The following is a 20,315-nucleotide window of genomic DNA, read 5'->3' as shown; positions in this document are numbered from 1 at the left end:
GTTGATGGGAATGTGGAAATCAAAGCACATATAGATCAGCCATGATCTTATTGAATGACGGAGCAGGCTCAAGGGGCCAAATGGCATGCTTCTGTTCCTATTTCATACCTTTGCATGGATTTTATGCTCCCAAGCCAAACTTGCTGCCAATGAAGCTCTTCTTTATTTGCAACTTAATTTTGGGCGTTGAGTTGCAAAGTTTAGCACACTTCTTCCCACAATGCCAGCCACAAGTTCATCTGCATCATGATCATGTACAAGACTGATTTTTCTAACAGTAAATCTCTCATCCCATTTTACAAAAAAGCTGGCCATAATTTTTACTTTTGGCTGGGACAGCAAATTGAGGATACCAATCAGCTTGACCATTGTAACAACACCCGTATCTTAAAGGAAAAAGAAAATTGAGTGGGGTACATAATCGTGACGCTGGTGTTCTGTCCCTAATGAAAATGAAAGCTGCCAGCCATCAATGATAACAGTTAATAGTGACTGCCTGTAGTTTCACAGTGGAATCAAATGATTTCTTAAGATTTGCTTATTTAGTCATTTTAATTGAATTCATTGTCATGCTTGATTGGCCATATATTGAGCTCTATAGTGTTTGCAATTAATTACAATTGAGATGCTTGTGAAACATTTACTTTACATTTCCGCTCAATTGTTATGTTTTGCGTAGTGACATCATTAAATTTAATTTTGCACTCATATGTTTTTAAATGAACTATTTGTCATTCAAGCTTAACTTCCCACACAGTTTTTACAAAATAGAAAGCATAAATAGCACTTTTTGTAATAAAGCATAACATGTGTTTCAATGTTTTTAAACATAAAAGAAATGTAGGAACAGGAAAAAGCTCAATGATTAGGCTCAACAGCTGCTTTTTTACAGTCTCAACATATTCATTAATTCCCTTTCTTCTCCAGAAAGACGTATAATCGTCTCTTGAAACTACATACTCTGCATACTTCAATGGTTTTCCCTGGTAACTCATTCCACAATTCTATTACTCGTTGGGTGATTAATATCTGTCCTTCTTATTCATATTTGTTAAATTGTCACCTGATATTTGAAACCTTGACTATAAATGAACACTTTGGCCAATTTGGTCAGTTCCCTGCATAATTGTGAAAATTTCAACTAAATTATCTTGAAATCCTCTTTGCCAAAGAAATAAGCTCAGTTACCTTAACTGCAGCAGCTGGCCTCGTACAGTTTAGCTAGCAAACCCAAGTCATGCTGCTGACTGCACCTTGCAGTTGTAAGAGCAAAGGACAACTAATATGTAATGTCAAGAGAGTAGGTAGGACTGTCCATTTACTCAAATATTGGAAAGAATGAAAAATAAATGGTCCAGTGGTGATTCCTAAAATATGGCTTGATACAAAACTGGACACAGAACTGTAGTATAACTATCCCCAGTGTAAAGTCCAAGTACTTGGGGTTATCTAACTTAAATATTTTATCTCTCACTTTAATGCACTGGGAAGTCCCCAAGTTATATTATCATTTTTTGCTTCAATGCACAGCTTGTGTAACTTCCTAATAATGTAAAATTAGACAGTTAACTGCAGGCTTAAGTTTCTGATACCTGGATCACCTTCGTTGTTCTGTCTCTACCCTTATAAATGTATTATTTATGATCAGATGATAAGAACTAGATACAACACTCCAGATGACCTGGCTTTCTACAACAGCAGAAGACCACTTTTGATTTGTATCTCCGCTATCTGATAATGGAACCAAGCAACTAATTGTTTTATTTTATTTCATCCTAGCTCTCTAATATACTCATGGCCTCAAAAGTTTATGTACCACGATAATTGAATGCATACCCTCTATTGGTTCTTATCTTCCCTGTCAATTATTCCACAATTATCCACATAGAATTGCATCTTCCATCTATTAGTCTAGTTGCTTCAAAGATCTAACCACTCTGAATCTGGATCATATTTTACTTTCTACAGCCCAGCCAAGTTTGTGTATATATTAAAAATATATAACGTTTCTACTTACTCTGTTCCCTTTATTGCTGTCAATTAATATCTAGTATCACACTTCACCTTCATCACTCATCATTAGTCACAATTGTGAAAACTTATCAAAAGGTTTCTGAAAATCCAAATGTATCATAACAGCTGTCTTCCCCCTACCCACCATATCGGTAGTGTAAAAGAAAGCAACTAGTTTGACTTGACGAGCAGGATTTTCGGGCCCCACTGGCATTGGGAAAGGAGGTGGACGGGATCCAAAAATATCAGCACAGGCAGATTGTAGATCTCCTGATATGTTCATCATTTTGACCAAGGTGGATTTGAAGCCCAGCAGGGCCGCCTATTCCCACAAGGCAAACAATGAAGTTCATTAAAGCACTGTTAAGGGTGGGTAGTGGCAGCCGATGGGCAGGGGGTCGGGGGAGGCAGTTCAGCTGCAGGGAGGAAGGCACTCAGTAGCAAGCCAGAGTGTCAGCACTCCAGCAGGCTGGACTGCCGCCACTGCCCCACCCCCTCACACCCCCACCTGCCTGGGTGGGGGTGCTGCCAAAGGCTAACCCGTAAAAGGGATTCTACCACTTTTCAAATCCCCTGGCTCTGCAATTCCTATTTTTTAAATGATTTCTAAAAATGAAGTTGTTAAGGAGGAACCTCTCAATTGCTTACCGTTCATTGCAGCCACTGCTTCTCTTAAGTTGGAAGGCCTCTGATTAGCCCTCCAGCTTTGAGAGCCAACCCACAGCGCTTAATTGGACAGGGAAGCTCTCTCCATGCCACTTAAGGGGGTACCCCCAGTCAAATTCCCAAAGAGTGATTGTTTCCCAATGGGGCGTGGGTTTGGGACGTTTCTCTGTAATTTTATATGCTCTATTGCACAAAACAGTATCAGGCCAGGATGATGGAAGTAATCTCCTTTTTATCAGTGCTTTAAAGGAGAAAGTGACAAAAACTTGGCAAAGCGGGAAGCACAGATGCAGTAACGGATCCATTACTTAGCAGTTTCTTTTCAGATTTTGCCATTGTGAATTTAGGCTGGGAATTTACTTTAGAACATTAGTTTTAATCCACGGTGTTGAAATTCCCTGACATTATTCTTAGTCTAAAATAAGTGAATTAAAGACTTTGATAAGGATATTTATGTCAAACTCTGTATGAGTTTTACAATGTGCCAAAAGCAGTCTCAAGAAATCCTACTATTTTGAAATATTGTTTTCTATGTATTTTCTAGTGGTGGCCATGTCATGTTAGATGAAGTCACTGATCTGGGATATGTGCAAGATGGAACCCCGTGCGGACAAGACAGGATGTGCATCAATCACAAGTGTCTTCCTCTGAAAGCATTTAATTTCAGTACCTGCCCCGGAACTAGTGGTGCAAGAAAATGTTCAGGACATGGGGTAGGTTCATAAAAAAGTTCCATTATTCAACAATTAGTGCCTGTGCTGGAAACTGAGTAATTACCATCACCAGTTGGTACTGGTATCTGATATTCTTATTGGTTCTGTTAACATGAATCTAGAAATTATTCTGTCTTTCTTGACCTAGATAAATGCCAATAACTGACTGGGTGAGGAATAATGTAGCTACCACCTCTAATCATATATGGGAAAAAGTAATCTGTTCACTAGTAAGCATTGGTGAATAGTTTCAATTTTACATATTTTGAATTTAAACACACCTAACAAAGCAGGTAAATTAGCTAGAAAAGTTCACTCAAAAACAATGAAACTCATGAAATTCTAATAATTAAAAATATAAAAGATAATGTTTTAACTTGTTTCAGAAGAGTTTCAGACCATAACATTAAATTTTGTCGAGAATTAGTATTTGCAAGTCATTTTATTTCATTACCTTTATTTGTAAAACCATCAATTAATACTCCTAAATATCTACATCTGCAGTTTGAATCTGTGAAAAACATGCTTAGATTATTAACTTGTACTGTGTAATGTACTTGGATTATGAACACATATTGTGTAAAGATATAAATAGGTACACTCTTGATGAATTCAGACATTTAGTAAAATTGATGTATAATGCACAGATCTAAGATTTTTTGGTATTGATGAGCTTTCCAGCCAGCCTGCTATCAGTTTGATGTTCCTAAGGATTATTTTATACTTTTGTTTTAGGAGTTTTTCCCTTCACCTTGGCAGACTTGTTATATTGTCATTCAATTTTTCAAAATATAATGTTGTTGCACTCTAGCTACTTTCTTGTTGAAGATTTTCAATGAAACATTAAACCTGCCTTTTAAGTTCACAAGTGGAGTTTTCTTGTCTTTATACTTCTGTTACCAAGTGCTGAAAGGCTAAATGAAATATTCATTTTAGTGTCCTTGTCGGTCAAATTGTGCATCTGTTGAAAAATGTGTTCACTTAAAATACAAACATGATCTGTTTCATGTGAAATGGTCACCAATTCTTCATTCATCATTTGTTACAGGACGATCACCCAAGGTTCTATTTGGTGATACTACTTGCTCTCCTGATATGTGGACATTGGTAGTCCAGGATAATAGAACATAAGCAGCTTTCTAATTGTAACCTGCAGTGAGAGAGACTCATGTTTAAAATTTTGCAAATAATATAGCCTGAATTATTATGTCATTTTTAAATTTTATTATTATTATTTTGGACCTGTCTTGCCTGTTATGTTTATATATGGCCTCTGTATATATACTTGTATTTTTAAACTTTACTTATTTTATGTTATGCTGATTTTTATATTACATAAAGCTAATAAAAACATTTCAGTTTTGCAATCAAAGCTAAAGCAAGAACCACAGACAAACATGGACTATGCATTATAGCATTTATCTTAATCTTCTTAACTGAGAGCCCCTTTGCCAAAATAATTATCCTAAACAAATGTTTGAATTTATTTACAATAGCTTAGTTTTGTGTATAAGAGCTCTAACTGGTACAGAAAAATAAGAATCTTTAACATCCCACTATTACTGCTGATGTTGAAAAACTATGTTCAGAATTTTCCAACCTAATGATTGCTACTTCCATTGCAAAATAGGATTAACTTACCGTAGAATGTGCATGTCTCCACATTGCAGAAAATGGTAAGTATTGTTTGAGCTGAATTTATAAGACTAATGTAGAAACAGATAACATGCTATTGTTTTCAGTGAGACATGACAAATATCTCCGCAAATATCTAACTTCCTCTTAGCTATGATATATTATATTAACCACATACATTTAAAATAAATGTTTTAACTTATTATAAATTTCACTAAAATGATGGTTTATCACACAAGTGAATGGAGCTGAATAATATAAGGTTTGAAGGTACAAGCGATATTGCGTATGAATCATGGCTTACCATCACCTTTATGCCTTCAGTGAAATATCATTTTATATTCACAGAAAATTTTATTTTATATCAGCCTGTTTTATTATTAGTGCTTCAAATGCACACTTTCATGTGGAAAAGTTCTTACTTTATCCAGATTCTGTCCATTACTTGAAAATACTGCAAGTGAAGATTATAGTGTATATAGAAATTCTGGGTAGGTAGACTTAGCAGAATGTAATACTTCATTAGTTTCCTGATTCGTTATTAACATGCTTCGTATCAGAAAAATAGAAACAGATTTTCCCAGCATAGGCACCAGGCTCCAATGCTAAGTAGCATCATTCTGACACAAGGTCATCCGAAATATTAACTCTACTTCTCTTTCCACAGATGCTGCCTGAGCTGCTGAACATTTCCAACACCTAATGTTTTTATTTCAGATTTCCAGCATCTACAGTAAATTTTTTTATTGTTGCTTCACTGCTAATCATTCAGTTATTGGAATACCCGCTACTTCAGAGTTTTCTTTAGTACTTCTATATTTGCCAATCGTGTTAATGAAACCTGGGAGCAGCAACGCCACAGTTATAGAAAATCTCCAGTTTTAGAGAAATAGCAAGACATTTCTAAGAACTGCGGGTGGAATCAGTCGGTCCCATTGGTGGCAGGTGTCATGGTGGGCGTGAGCAGATAATATGGCAAGAAGGCCAAAAATCGATTTCACTTCTCCGTGAAACCAGTTTGCGATCGTCAGCTCCACCCATCAATGGCGGGCCGCATTTCCCGCCGTCGCACGTTGGGAACCTAATTTCAATACTTTAGCATCTCCTTATAAGCTCTGCTCGCTGGAAGCATACACCCTACCGCACACACCAGCCTGACTTCAGAACGGTGTGCTTCACGACTGCCTTTATAAGGTGTGCACCTGGCGAGCTGAACTTCGAGGGGAACTCAGTGTGAGTGCACACAACCTTGTGCAGCGTTCATGAGCATCGCCTGTAGGACATCAAGAAAGACGCATTCGGGGAGGTGCACAGGCAAGCCACCTTTTCCTGGCTGGATTTCAGTGTGGTGCCAGGGCAAGGGCTGCAGTGCGGGTGAGGCTGGGGGTAGAGGCGAGGCAAGGCAGCACAGACTGAAGGATGTGTACAAGCACATGCTGGCAGGGGTGGGGGTTGGTGAAGGGGGCTGAAGGAAGCAGCCAGGCACTTGAAAAATCTTGCCAAAAGTGAGCATTCTTCTCCAGCTGAGATAGTTCAGCTGCTGCTCCATTGGCATGCTTGGAGTCAGGCCTCTGAAGCTTTTCTGCCCACTTAAGCAACGCAAAAGCATGAAAGTGCCACCAAATGCACTTGAGCGCAAAGTGCAAATTAATGTGCATTTGAGGGGGCAGCAGAACAATTGGCTGATTGGGCAAGTTGTAGAGCCCCCTTAAGAAAGGTGGTTATGGCGCAGTCACTGGTGGAGACACTCACATACCCCTGCAATGTCTTTATTAAGATTTGGACCAGTATCCCTCATCGTTCAAGCTAACAGTGCAGCCTTGCATTGCAAGTTAGCAGAATGAGCTGAGAGCAAGCATGTAGTCCAGTAGCCAAAGCTGCTGCCAATCAGTCAAGTGGAGTGGGCTGGAAGTGGGTGGGGCTTTGGACTTAATCAAGAGAGGTTCTTAGGACACCTAATCTAACCCATGTGTCATGCTCGTTGATCCTGCAGGAGAAGAACATCAGGATCATGGAGCCTGGTGATTTTGCAATATGCCACATGATTTACAGGGAGCAGAGAAGAAGAGAGCGATGGAGGCGCCTGACTTGGCAAAATGAGGAGCACCTCCCTCAAGATGAAGGGCAACAGGGCCCTCTGCGTGTGCAGGTAAAGATCCACAGAGAGCTGTCGCTCGTCGATGCTTCGCTAGACCCAGGGTCTAGCTTGTCATTCCTGCAGATACCTGAGAATCAGTGTTGGTGAGGACTGCGCACGTCAAGGGAACTGGTCAATCACATATGCCAGCTGCCGCAAGATTTGACGCCATGGGGGCATAGAAGGCAGCCACTGCCAGTGGCCATGAAAGTGACCGCGGTGCTCAATTATTATGTCAGTGGCTCCTTCCAGGGCTCCACAGGTGACCTGTGTGGGATCTCACAAGCCTCCACCCACAAGTGTATCCAGGAGGTCACAGACGCCATCTTAGTGAAGGCACAGAACTTTGTGCATTCCTCCTGGGATCAGGAAAGCCAGGAAGCAAAAGCACTGGGATTTGCACAGATCTCAGGTTTCCCACAGGTGCAGGGGACCAGCTGTGGCAACAAGCAGTCAACTACGTCAACTGCAAGGGCTTCCACTCACTGAATGTTCAGCTGGTGTGCAACCACCACAAACACATCCTACAGGTCTGCACATCATTCCCAGGGAGCGTCCATGATCCCTACATCCTTAGAAGGCCTCAGATCCCTGACATCTTCCAGGGTCCAGAGAGACTGCAGGATTGGCTTCTCGGGGTCAAGGGCTACCCACACAGAATGTTACTGATGATGCCCCTGTGGTGGCCTCAGTCTCAGTAGGGCGATGGTATAACGAGGCTCATGCTGCAACCTAGACTTTGGTGGAGCAAATGATAGGCATATTGAAAATGAGGTTCCAGTGCCTCGACAGGTCTGGTGGAGCACTGCAATACAGTCTCCAGAGGGTGTCGTGCATCATCATAGCTTGCTGAATGCTGCACAACCTAGCACTGCAATGGGGGGGAAGACCTGGCTGAGGCGGAGATGGAAGTGCTACACGTCTCCTCTGATGAGGAAGATGTTGAAGCGGATAATGGAGATGAGATCCTCGAAGGTGAGGATGCCGGCCAGACAAGGCAGGTGCTCAGGAGGTTCCCATAGTCACAAGGTTCGTAAAGGATAATGACGAGATGCACTGAGGACGGTCCTGATATATTTACCTTGCACCTGTGCATGTTTGACTCCTGTGTGGCTGATGGCAGCGCACATACTCTCAATGCTCAGGCTCATGTCATGGAGACACAATGAAGGACCTAATAGTTGATAGATTTCAGGAGGATGATGACGACATGCAGTGAGAACACGCCACACCTCTTCACATTGCCTCTGTGAATGCCTGACTCCTGACTGGCCGAGGACAGCTCGCTTGTGTTCTGTGATCAGAGTCAAATCATGGAGACAAAGCCATGAAACTTTAAATGCACCTGATCTTTTGTCAGCCTTCAGCCCCTTTCCCCTTCAGGAACACAGCACAGGTGCTGAAGAGATGGGGGCAGGGGCAGCCCCACCTCAAAGGTGCTGTAACACACAGAGAGAATGATGGAACTCTGTTAAGCCTGCCTACAACATTCTGGCAGCAATGACAAGCACCCACCGAGGTGCAGGCATCATTAATATGCCCAGCGAATGTGAAGCCGGACCATCATTTTGGTCTGAAGGTAACACACTGCACAGGGAAGAGGCCCTGGACTGAGACATCTGCCTTTATCTTGTGCAGGAACCAAGGTTTCACATCTGAGTGACACAAACACTGCTCAGCATAACAAGGAGCCACAGGCAAGGAGACATTCTTTGCAGTTTATTTACAGTGGTGAACATTATTGACAACTGATTAACACCCATGCCCAAGCTGTGCACCTAAATAGCCAAGTGGTCATGGTACTGGGTTTGTAACCCCAAGATCAAGAGTTCAAATCTCACAATGGCAAAACTATGAAACAATGTAACTTCATCTGAAATAGATAGAAACGGGTTTGTACTCGAAAGAGTTACATCTTCTTAAACTTCCTAGCCCTTCACTATGTCTTGGTACTTCCCTGACATTCACAGCGGAAGTGCAGGAAGCCTGCTGACTGCTACACCCTGTCTGTGATGACCTTGGTGGCCATCCTCTGGAGGGTCTGGAGGGCTCCTGCCTACTTTGGGTGGTCTCCTGTGGGCCAGATACACCCTCCGCAGCCAGGAGATGGAGTTGTGGGTGTCACAGGGAGAGGGAATTTGGATTGGCTGGACATTCCGGAAGTCACCTGGATGGATGGCCCTGAGGTGTCGAGCTGCTGATCCTCCTGCCTATGGGTGCCCAACAGCCCCTGGCTGACTACTTGAGGAGAAGGGGAAGGTGGAGTGAGATCGAGCTGCCCTGCACCCACCTCACACTGGCATTGTTGGAGGCCAACAATGGCGTCAGCAATGGAGCTCAGCCCACGCAGCAGTGCAGGACTAATGTCCTGGACCAGGGTCTCCAAGGCAGCTGCCATCCTGCCAGTGTTGACCTTGGTGCAACGGCATGTCGGAGCTATCACCTCAGACTGAAGGTGGACAGACTCCTGCATTGTCCCTTGCAATCTAACCAGACATCCCTTCCTGATGTTTGTGTGATTGTCTTTGCAGCTCCTTTGCAGTTGCTTTGCCGCAACTGATTGAGGACTGGTCCAGAGGCTCATCATCTGACTCGGACTCAGCAGACTCCTTGCCTCCATCAGTTCTCCGAGTGCCGGTGACCATAGATGTCCCTGCCTCCACCTGCTGTGGACAGATTGTGTGGTGTGCTCACGAGATTATGATCCCGAGGCTACTCTACATCTAGGCCCCACCGAGGTTTGTGTCACTGCACTGGTGGAAGGTGTGGGTGAGCGCTGTGACGCGTCTTTAATGGTGCTGCCCTCAGGGTCCTCATCCGAGCTGCTCTCAGTGCTGGGATTGGGATCACAGTTGCCTGAGGGCAACGTGTCAGATGTGCCTAGGAGAGAAAGTGGAGAACACAGGACACTGGAATCAGAGTGGTGTTGAAAGAGTGATGACGTGGTGCAGGATCCTCATGTGGGTTTTGGCTGTCGACCTCACCGTCACCGCAGGAATGGTTGACATCCTCTCCGGCCAGATCCAATGGTGGGCTCTCAAACGGAGTGAGGACCTTGATGTCCGGCACTCCATCCCTTGGTCTGGGACCTCTCCCAACGATTGCGTGTGATCTTGTCCTGCATAAAGACAACATGGAGAGAGGGTGAGAAAGGCACATGCCAGGCCAAATGAGAAGGATGGCAGGTGTGCGCGTGTGCTGAGTAGAGTCATAGACGGGATGAGGAGGCAGTCTCCAGAGGAGATGAAGCCAGATGGAGACACGAGGGTGTGTGTGTGAGAGAGTTTGCGGTGATGTCCCTTGAGCTGGCATTGAGTCAATTGCCTGTGAATGTTTGATGGGCTTGTGAGATGGGTGAGTTGAGATCGATGAGAGTGTTTACTTACCTGGCAAAATGGATGAGGTCATTCATCTATTTCTTATACTGGATGGCCAACCTCTTGTGTACAGCATTGGCACTGACCACCTCTGTAACTGCCTCCCAAGCTGGAATCGTGAGATTGATGTGCCTCCTGGAGCTAGCGTGGGGGTAGAGGGCTTCACTGCGGGCCTCCACGGTATGCAGAAGGCACCCCAGGGATATGTCAATGAATCAGGGGGCTGCAGTCTTCCTGGCTATCGGAGCCATATCTTCAGCAGTGCAGTCCTGGGCTGTAAGCATTGAGAAGTATGCACGCAGCTGCAGTTTCAATATGATGCCCGACGTGAGGAAGCTGTGAGGTAATGGTGTGGCAGGCCAACCAGAGGCCACCCGCCATGAATCCGGCACGTTTCCCATGAATGCATAACTTATGAGGCAGGAAGGGGACGAAACGGCACGAAAGCCCACCATTGCAGCCGGCAAGTAAAACGACTTTCTTCATGTCCGCTACCGCACCTAGTGCAAATCTGGGATGATTCCACCATGAGTGTGTAGAAAATTATACTCCACTCTTCACAATCTGGTGAGTGCACCACACTGTTAACAACAATACATTATTTAGTGATGTTCCATTTTTCTTCTGGTATAATGGATTTCCACGTGCAGTATTTTAAAATATTGTGCTCCAAGTAATCCATTATTAAAGGCTCTAAAATGCCTTTGACTCAAGAATAATTCATTACTCAACTACCATATGATACAAAACATATTGAACTCAGATTTTTTATATTCTTTCATGGGATGTGAGCATTGCTGGCAAGGCCAGCATTTGTTGCCCACCCTTAGTTGTTCTTGAGAAGTTGGTGGTGAGCAACTTTCTTGAGCCACTGCAGTCCCTCTGGTGTAGGTACACCCACAGTCCTGTTAGGAAGGGAGTTCAAGGTTTTTGGCCCACGAAGGAACAGCGATACATTGCCAAATCAAGATGGTGAGCAGCCCTTGTCCTTCTAGGTGGTAGAGGTCGCAGGTTTGGAAGGTCTGTCAAAGGAGGCTTGGTGAGTTGCTGCCATGCATTGGTGGCAGAGGGAGTGAATGTTTAAGATGGTGGATGGGTGACAATCAAATGGCTGCTTTGTCCTGGATGGCGTTGAACTTCTTGTGTGTTATTAGAGCTGCCAGTGGAGAGTATTCCATTACACTCCTGACTTGTGCCTTGTAGATGGTGGACAGGCTTTGGGGAGACAGGAGGTGAATTACTCATTACAGAATTCTCTGACCTGGCTGGTCCAACCCAGTTTCTGGTCAGTAGTAATGGATGTTGATGGTGGGGGATTCAGTGATGGCAGTGCCATTGAATGTTATGGGGAGATAGTTAGATTTTCACTTTTTGGAAATGGTCATTGCCTAGTACTGGTGGTGGTAAAAATGTTACCTGCCACTTATCAGCCTAAGCATGAATGTTGTCCAGGGCTTATTGCATTTGGGCATGGGCTGCTTCAGCTGTAATGATGGCAAAACTGTGGAAATTTCAGTGTTGCTTTGAGTGCATTGTTGATGACCTCACAGACTGCAATCTTTAGAAATCACTGAGCTGATGAAAAATAGACCTTTTACACTGTTGATCCAACCAGAAGACAGGAAGGAAAATATATATATATATATTTACATCAATCTGGCCACTTTATAGCATTATTTTTTATTTTTTTTTAAATGGAGCAAGACTTTACCCCATGACTCATGCCAGAGGAATTTCTAACTTTTAGAAACCAGCAGAGACCACATTATCTTTAAAGAGTCCTAACACCTTCTGTGACAGCTGACAATCAAATTCCAAAGAAATGCACCAACCAGCATTACATTTCTAAGGCAGAGCTCTGGCCAAAGGAGACAGTATATCTGCAAAAGACAAAAGGGACCCTCGCTCCTCTAATAAACATCTCAAGATTCCAGGCCTGGGAAAACACATCCTTTGTCCATCACCCAGGAAAAAAAGTAGGAGGTATGTCACATGACCGCCCCAAACTAGAAGCTGTAATATTGCCATGAGAAACTGAACCCAGACAATCACCTAACAGGTAGCAGCAGAAAGAGCTCTGCCTAGGTGAAGTGCCTGGCCCTCATAAGACCATAAGACATAGGAGCAGAAATTAGGCCATTTGGCCCATCAAGTCTGCTCTGCCATTCAATCATGGCTGATAAGTTTCTCAACCCCGTTCTCCCACCTTCTCCCCGTAACCTTTGATCCCCTTATCAATCAAGAACCTATCTATCTCAGTCTTAAATACACTCAATGACCTGGCCTCCACAGCCTTCTGTGGCAATGAATTCCATAGATTCACCACTCTCTGGCTAAAGAAGTTTCTCCTCATCTCTGTTCTAAAAGGTCTTCCCTTTACTCTGAGGCTGTGCCCTCGGGTCCTAGTCTCTCCTACTAATGGAACCATCTTCCCCATGTCCACTCTATCCAGGCCTTTCAGTATTCTGTAAGTTTCAATCAGATCCCCCCCTCATCCTTCTAAACTTCATCAAGTATAGACCCAGAGTCCTCAAACTTTCCTCATATGTTAAGCTTTTCATTCCTGGGATCGTTCTCGTGAAGCTCCTCAGGACCCTCTTCTTCAAGGCCAGCACATCCTTCCTGAGATATGGGGCCTAAAATTGCTCACAATATTCTAAATGTGGTCTGACCAGCGTCTTATAAAGCCTCAACAGCACATCCCTGCTTTTATGTTCTAGTCCTCTGGAAATAAATGCCAACATTGCATTTGCCGTCCTAACTACTGACTCAACTTGCAAGTTAACCTTAAGAAAATCCAGGACTAAGACTCCCAAGTCCCTTTGCACTCCAGATTTCTGAATTCTCTCTCCATTTAGAAAATATTCTATGCCTCTATTCTTCCTACCAAAGTGCATGACCTCACACTTCTCCACATCGTATTCCATCTGTCACTTCTTTTCCCATTCTCCTAACCTGTCCAAATCCTTCTGCAGCCTCCCCGCCTCCTCAATACTACCTGCCCCTCCACCTATCTTTGTATCTTCTGCAAACTTAGCCAGAATGCCCTCAGTTTCTTCATTTAGATCATTAATGTATAAAGTGAAAATTTGTGGTCCCAACACTGAACCCTGCGGAATTCCACTAGTCACCGGCCGCTATCCTGAGAAGGACCCCCTTATCCCCACTCTCTGCCTCCTGCCAGACTGCCAATCTTCTTTCCATGCTAGTACCTTGCCTCTAACACCATGGGCTCTTATCTTACTGAGCAGCCTCCAGTGCAGCACCTTGTCAAAGGCCTTCTGGAAGTCCAAGTAGATAGCATCCATTGGCTCTCCTTTGTCTAACCTCCTCGTTACCTCCTCAAAGAATTCTAACAGATTTGTCAGGCATGACCTCCCCTTGATGAAATCATGCTGACTTTGCCCTATTTTACCATGCACTTCCAAGTATTCTGAAATCTCATCCTTAATAATGGACTCTAAAATCTTACCAATGACCAGGGTCAGGCTAATCGGCTAATCACTCCCTTCTTAAACAGGGGGGTTACATTAGTAATTTTCCAGTCCTCTGGGACCCTCCCTGACTCCAGTGATTCCTAAAAAGATCACCACTAATGCCTCCACTATCTCTTCAGCTATCTCCTTCAAAACTCTGGGGTGTAATTTATCTAGTCCAGGTGATTTATCCACCTTCAGACCTTTCAGTTTTCCTAGCACCTTCTCCTTGGTAATGGCCACCATACTCACCTCTGCCCCCCAACTCTCTTGAACTTTGGGGATGTTACTTGTGTCTTCCACCATGAAGACTGATGCAAAGTACCTATCAGTTCCTCCGCCATTTCTTTGTTCCCCACTACTACTTCTCCAGTGTCATTTTCCAACAGCCCAAAGTCCACTTTTGCCTCTCTCTTACCCTTTTTATATCTAAAAAAACTCTTGCAATCTTCTTTTATATTACTGGCTAGTTTACCCTCATATTTAATCTTCTCCCTCCTTATTTCTTTTTTAGTTGTCTTCTGTTGGTCTTTGTAGGCATCCCATTCCCCTGGTTTCCCACTGCTCTTTGCCGCATTGTATGCTTTCTCTTTAGCTTTTATGCTGTCGCTGACTTCCCATGTCAGCCATGGTTGCCTTGTCCTCCCTTTAGTATGCTTCTTCTTCCTAGGGATGAATTTTTGCTGTCTCCCAAATTACTCCCAGAAACTCCTGCCATTGCTGTTCCACTGTCTTTCCTGCTAGGCTCGTCTCCCAGTCAACTCTGGCCAACTCCTCCCTCATGCCTCTGTAGTTGCCTTTATTTAACTGTATTACCATTACATCTGATTCCAGCTCTTTCCTCTCAAATTGCAGGGTAAATTCTCTCATATTATGGTCACTTTCTCCTCAGGGTTCCTTCACCTTAAGCTCCCTTATCAAATCTGCCTCATTACACATCATTAAATCTAGAATTGCCTGTTCCCTAGTGGGCTCCACCACAAGCTGCTCCAAAAAGCCATCTCGTAGACATTCCACAAATTCCTTTTCTTGGGATCCACTACCAACCTGATTTTCCCAGTCTACCTGCATATTGAAATCCTCCATGATCACTGTCACCTTGCCTTTCTTACACGCCTTTTCTATCTCCTGATGTATCTTGTGCCCACATCCTGACTACTGTTCGGAGGCTTGTACATAACTCCCATTATGTTTTTTTTACCTTTGCGATTCTTCAACTCTACCCATACAGTTTCTACATCATCTGACCCTACGTCATTTCTTGCTAACGATTTAATTTCATTTCTTACTAACAAAGCAACCCCACCCCCTCTGCCAACCTGACTATCTTTTCGATAGGATGTATATTCTTGGATATTTAGCTCCCAGTCCTGATCCCCTTGCAGCCATGTCTCCGTGATGTCCACCACATCATACCTGCCAGTTTCAATCTGCGCCACACGCTCATTTACCTTATTTCGTATACTGCATGCATTCAGATACAACACCTTCAGTCCTGTATTTCCCGTCCCCTTTCTCATTGTCGTCCCTTTATCTGATGTGCTTGAAGTTAGATTCCTAGCCCTTTCCAAACACTCTGTCCTATTTTGTGTTCTGGAGAATTTAATAGCCTCTCCTGGGCTCTCCTTTCTTTTCAGTTTTTTCATAATTTTCCATGAAGTTGAATCCACCCCCCACACGCTAACCTGCTGCTTTGTTTCCCATTAGTCATACTTCTTGGAGTTTTACCCTTCCCTTCCCCCCATTTTGTAGTTTAAAGCCCTGTTGACCACCCTATTTAGCTTTTCGCTCGAACATTTGTCCCAGATTGGTTCAGGTGGAGACCGTCCCAACGGTACAGATCCCTCCTGTTCCAATCCTGATGCCAGTGCCCCACAAAATGGAACCCCTCTTTCCTACACCATTCCTTTAGCCACGTATTTACTTCCCTTATTCTCGTGTCCCTATGCCAATTTGCACCTGGTTTAGGTAGTAATCCGGAGATTATAACCCTTGAGGACCTGTTCTTTAATTTAGTTCCTCGTTCCTGGTAATCCCCAAACAGGTCCTCTTTACTAGTCTTATCTATGTTATTTGTCCCGACATGGACCACAACAACTGGATCCTCCCCCTCCCTCTGCAATATCATTTCAAGCCGGTCAGAGATGTCCTTCACCCTGGCACCGGGCAGGCAACATACCATGCGGGACTCTCGATCCTGCTTACAAAGGATACTCTACCCTGTGAACTACTGGAGCATTGGAACTTCTGTATCTGTGCCTTCAAAACTAATTCATCTTTACATCCCTTCTCCAATCATGGAAGTCCTGGCTCCTGGAAAGACATCACCCTGTGACAGTTACAGCCTGCTAACCTCCGAAGGAATGCATCACTGGACCTTTTGATTCTGGACTCACATGAAACCATAACTTCTATTTTTATCGTTGTATTGCCCTATACCCTTTTCTTTCCTTATCCCTCTTTCATTGTAGGAGTTGAAAAAGGGGTGGACATTGCGAAAACCCCTTCCCACATTTATTTCTGTGTAAAATAAAGCAACCCTCTTATTTTACCTTATCTCGAGTTTGCTGTGGGGTTATTATTAGAGAATTGGATCACTCCAAACTTTAGGCTTGGGGAAAACGTGCTATCACTTATAAAGGGGAAATCAGAAATCAAAAACACCTTTCTGTTTATGGACAGATAGTGAGAGGAGAAATCTGGGCTGCTTAAATTAAACAACCTCTGGTCCGTAATCAGAATTGAGGGCTCAAGTCAGGGAAAACCCAACTTGAACTTGGCCAGAGAACCCGTTTAGAGATGAGCCAAATTAGAGATAAAAGGGTCATTTGGAAGCCAAAAGAAGAAAATTCAGTGACTGGAACTGATTTCAAGACAAATAACTTACCACAGTAAATTCCCTGTCCTAACACTAAGAAAATGGCAACGTTTGATGCCCAAAGATTTTTTCAGCATGTGGACTGAAACATGGAATCTTTGGCAGCCCTGAGCACAGATGAGGTGAAAGCTGTAGCTAGTGAGACACAGTTCAAATTGCCCAGCAAAATCAAAGGCGTTGGTAGAACATCTAGATCTGACGTTACCAGTAGCGCAGTCACTTGAAGAAGTTAATCATGACTCCGAATCCCTCCCCTAGCCAATTTTGAGCTGGAACAGCTTAAATTGGAGGTAAAGAGAGAATAAGAGGGTGCAAGAAGCCCCCCTAAGGCCCAAAAGGAGAATTCCCAGAGACTGGTGTGTTGTCATGGCAACAAAATAGGCCATGCCAGATCCAAATGCTGGAGATTTTGAGGCAAGCCAATTGGCCTAGCAGGGCTTCACATGAGTAGTCCCCTGATGGACACCTCAATGCGTAGTGCAGCAGAACCTCTCGCTACAGAAGCTTATCACTCAGAGGGCATTGCACTACGCGTGTCTGAGCTGGACAAACTCCCAGAGAGGCTCTGGAGTTTTGTCCTTTCAGGAACGGTGTCCCCCTACCCGGCCCAAATTGTGAGCAAGTCCGTGGTAGTGCCCCAGGACACAGGGACCACCCAGACCCTAATGTTAGAGGGGAACCTAAACCTACCCCCCGAGTCCTTCCTGAAGGCCAAAGCCCAGATCAGTGGAGTGGGAGGATGATCTGTGTTTGCACTCCCCATAAGGTCCACCTAGATTGTGACCCTGTTTCCGACCCGGTTACAGTAGGAATTGTCCCTCAGCTGCCAGAAGTAGGAATCGATTTCCTCCTTGGAAATTATTTTTCTGGCAGCCAGGTGCTAGCCAGTGAACGACCAAGCAGCAGAGATCTACAGAAGGGAAGAAAGCTGGAGAAGATCCAAAGGCCCAAAAGAGTGAGATAGCACCCACAGACCGCGAACGAGCGATTCTCGAAGGTAGCAAGGACAAAGCCAAGCCAGTAGCATTAAATGGGGTCTAGAGAAAGCCCTGAGAATCTGAAATAGATTCCCTAAACACAGGCAAATTAAATAGGGATTAGAGAAGCCCTAAAGCATGGAAAGAAATAGTGAGGGAGATGCCCCACCTAGCTGAAGAGCCTGAAAGATGGCAGGGTGTTAAGCCCGGAAAGAAAAAGGTTAGGAATTGCCTGAAGTATGGCTGGTAGAAATCTTCTTTCTGGTGTTAAATAGGAACAAAGGGAGTTTCAAACTCCAAGCAGATAGGAAGGGAGATGCCTTCCCCAGTCAAAAAGCCAGGGAGGGTAGCTGCAGCTGCATCTCCAGTTGAGGGCAGAGGTGTGCCAGACGACATGAAACATGTTAGGAGAGTTGTCCCTCCAAAGCCAAAGGCCCAACCAGGAAGCCAGTGATTGATTTTGCTGACCACTTTATGGCAAATTTAAATGTGGAGCAAAAAAGCTCCCAAATTAGCCCAGAAAGAGTGAGGGTGATGCCTCACCCAGTTGATTAGAGGTACAGCAAGAGCTGACCATCCATCAGAGGGCAGTAGTGTCCCAACAGACATTGAACCTATAACGCAACTGACCAGCAGAGGGACCCCAACCAGATTGACCCCATGCTCACCCACCATTATGCAGAATTGCGAGAGGACCGGGCAGAGTTAACCACCCCATTTAAAATAATCTATAACCGCAACCCCCCCCCGCCCCACACCCCTCCACCGCCCTCCACCCACCAGGCTACAACACTGTAGCCATATCCAGTATGGATGCAGGAGAGGCCCCTGCCAGAAGGTTATCCCAGCCCAGAAAGGCTGGCCCAATTTCAGGGGCCTACTGCCCATCTGTTGCAGTGCCAACCAAAAGCACCTAGCACCAGAAGCTGGAACTCTCCAGTTATGTTAGCGCCCGAGCTGGACCCCAAACCGGAATCCCCTATAGAGGTCAAGGTCCTTTTAAAACGCCCCATTCTCCTGACCCTGGATCACCCAGAACAGCTTGACCATCACTCTCCCCCTGAGTGCTAACCACCCTTTAAAACCCCCAGATCCTTTTTGAAAATAATTAGGAAGTTGGAATGCCTGACCCCCAGTGGAGAGAAGTCAGAATTCTAGCGCTGAGCAGACTTCTCCACGCTGCAGGGAACTGCCATTTCCCTGTTAACTGTGCGTCTTTGCCAGTATGAATGAGTGAATGCCTGTAAACTTCTGCACTTCCTATTCCTCCTTCCCTAAGACCACATCCAAAAAACAAATGAAATGGAATTAATTTCATTTTTCTCCAACAGGGGAGGCATGTCTCGGCCAGGAGACAGGAATAAATATATAGACGTACCTGGCTACTTTATAAAATTATTATTATTAGTTTAAATGGACCAAGGCTTTACCCTGGCCAGCCATGACTCATACCAGAGGAATTTCTAACCTTCAGAAACCAGCAGGAACCTCATTATCTTTAAAGAGGAGCTAATGCCCTCTGTGACGGCCGACAATCAAATTCCAAAGAAGCACATCAACCCCCTTTGCATTTCTAAGGCAGAGTTCTGGCCAATGGAGATGGTATTTCTGCAAAGGACAAAAGGGACCCTGACTCCTCCATTAAACAGCTCAAGATTTCAGACCTGGAGAAAAACATCCTTTGTCCAACACCCAGGAGAAGTGGGAGACATGTCACATGACCTCCCCAGGCTGCTAGAAACTGTAATATTGCCATGTGGAATGGAAACCAGACAGTGTGGCATTTTATCATCCAACAGGTAGCAGCAGAAAGAGCTCTGCCTAGGTAAAGTGTCTGGCCCTCATCTACCCTGTGAACTACTGGAACATTAGAACTTCTGTATCTGCGCCTTCAAAACTAATTCATTTCTACATGCCTTCTCCCACTGTGGTAGTCCTGGCTCCTGGAAAGACAGATCACCCTGCAACAATTTCAGCCTGCTTACCCCTGAAGGAACATGCCACTGGATCTTTTGATTCTGGACTCTACGGGTAGTTAAGCCCATTAAGGAGCCAATTGTCAGTGATTTTAAGTGGCTTGTCCACTTTTACAGTCAGCGGACAAGCCAAACAGCCAGGCTTCATGTTTTGACTACAAACTCCATCCAGGACAGGATGAAATGTCCAGGGTTAAATAAAACAAAAAAGACATTTGAGGGATGATGTGTTATGTAGCCTGCTGCCAGGTGCTTGAATTTACAGTATTGGCACAGTTTGCAGCAGTTTATTGACCTCATTTCATTTTTACAGCACTGCAGCTCCCTGAGGCAGCTCTGCAGCAGCTCCTAGCCTTCAGGGACCACCCGCCCACACCCTCAATTTTCTTGCTGCCTGCCCTTTTTCCGCACCTCCCTGACACCGCTGAGCCTTTCTCAATGCACGATTCACGCTGGCTGCCAGTTAG

General features: G+C 44.4%; 1 protein-coding gene across 1 annotated transcript in view; it reads left to right on the top strand.

Annotated features, from left to right (window-relative positions):
- The window catches only part of adam22 (ADAM metallopeptidase domain 22), a 473,836-nt gene that overhangs the window by 368,998 nt on the left and 84,523 nt on the right, over positions 1 to 20,315 (top strand). Inside the window, exon 23 of the mRNA XM_041183951.1 lies at positions 3,224 to 3,392. Coding sequence (XP_041039885.1) covers positions 3,224 to 3,392 — 169 coding nt within the window. The remainder of the gene's footprint in view (positions 1 to 3,223; positions 3,393 to 20,315) is intronic.

This window comes from Carcharodon carcharias, chromosome 3 (assembly GCF_017639515.1).
Source record: "Carcharodon carcharias isolate sCarCar2 chromosome 3, sCarCar2.pri, whole genome shotgun sequence".
NCBI classification, from domain to species: Eukaryota; Metazoa; Chordata; class Chondrichthyes; order Lamniformes; family Lamnidae; genus Carcharodon; species Carcharodon carcharias.
This window is presented reverse-complemented; position numbering and strand designations above follow the sequence as displayed.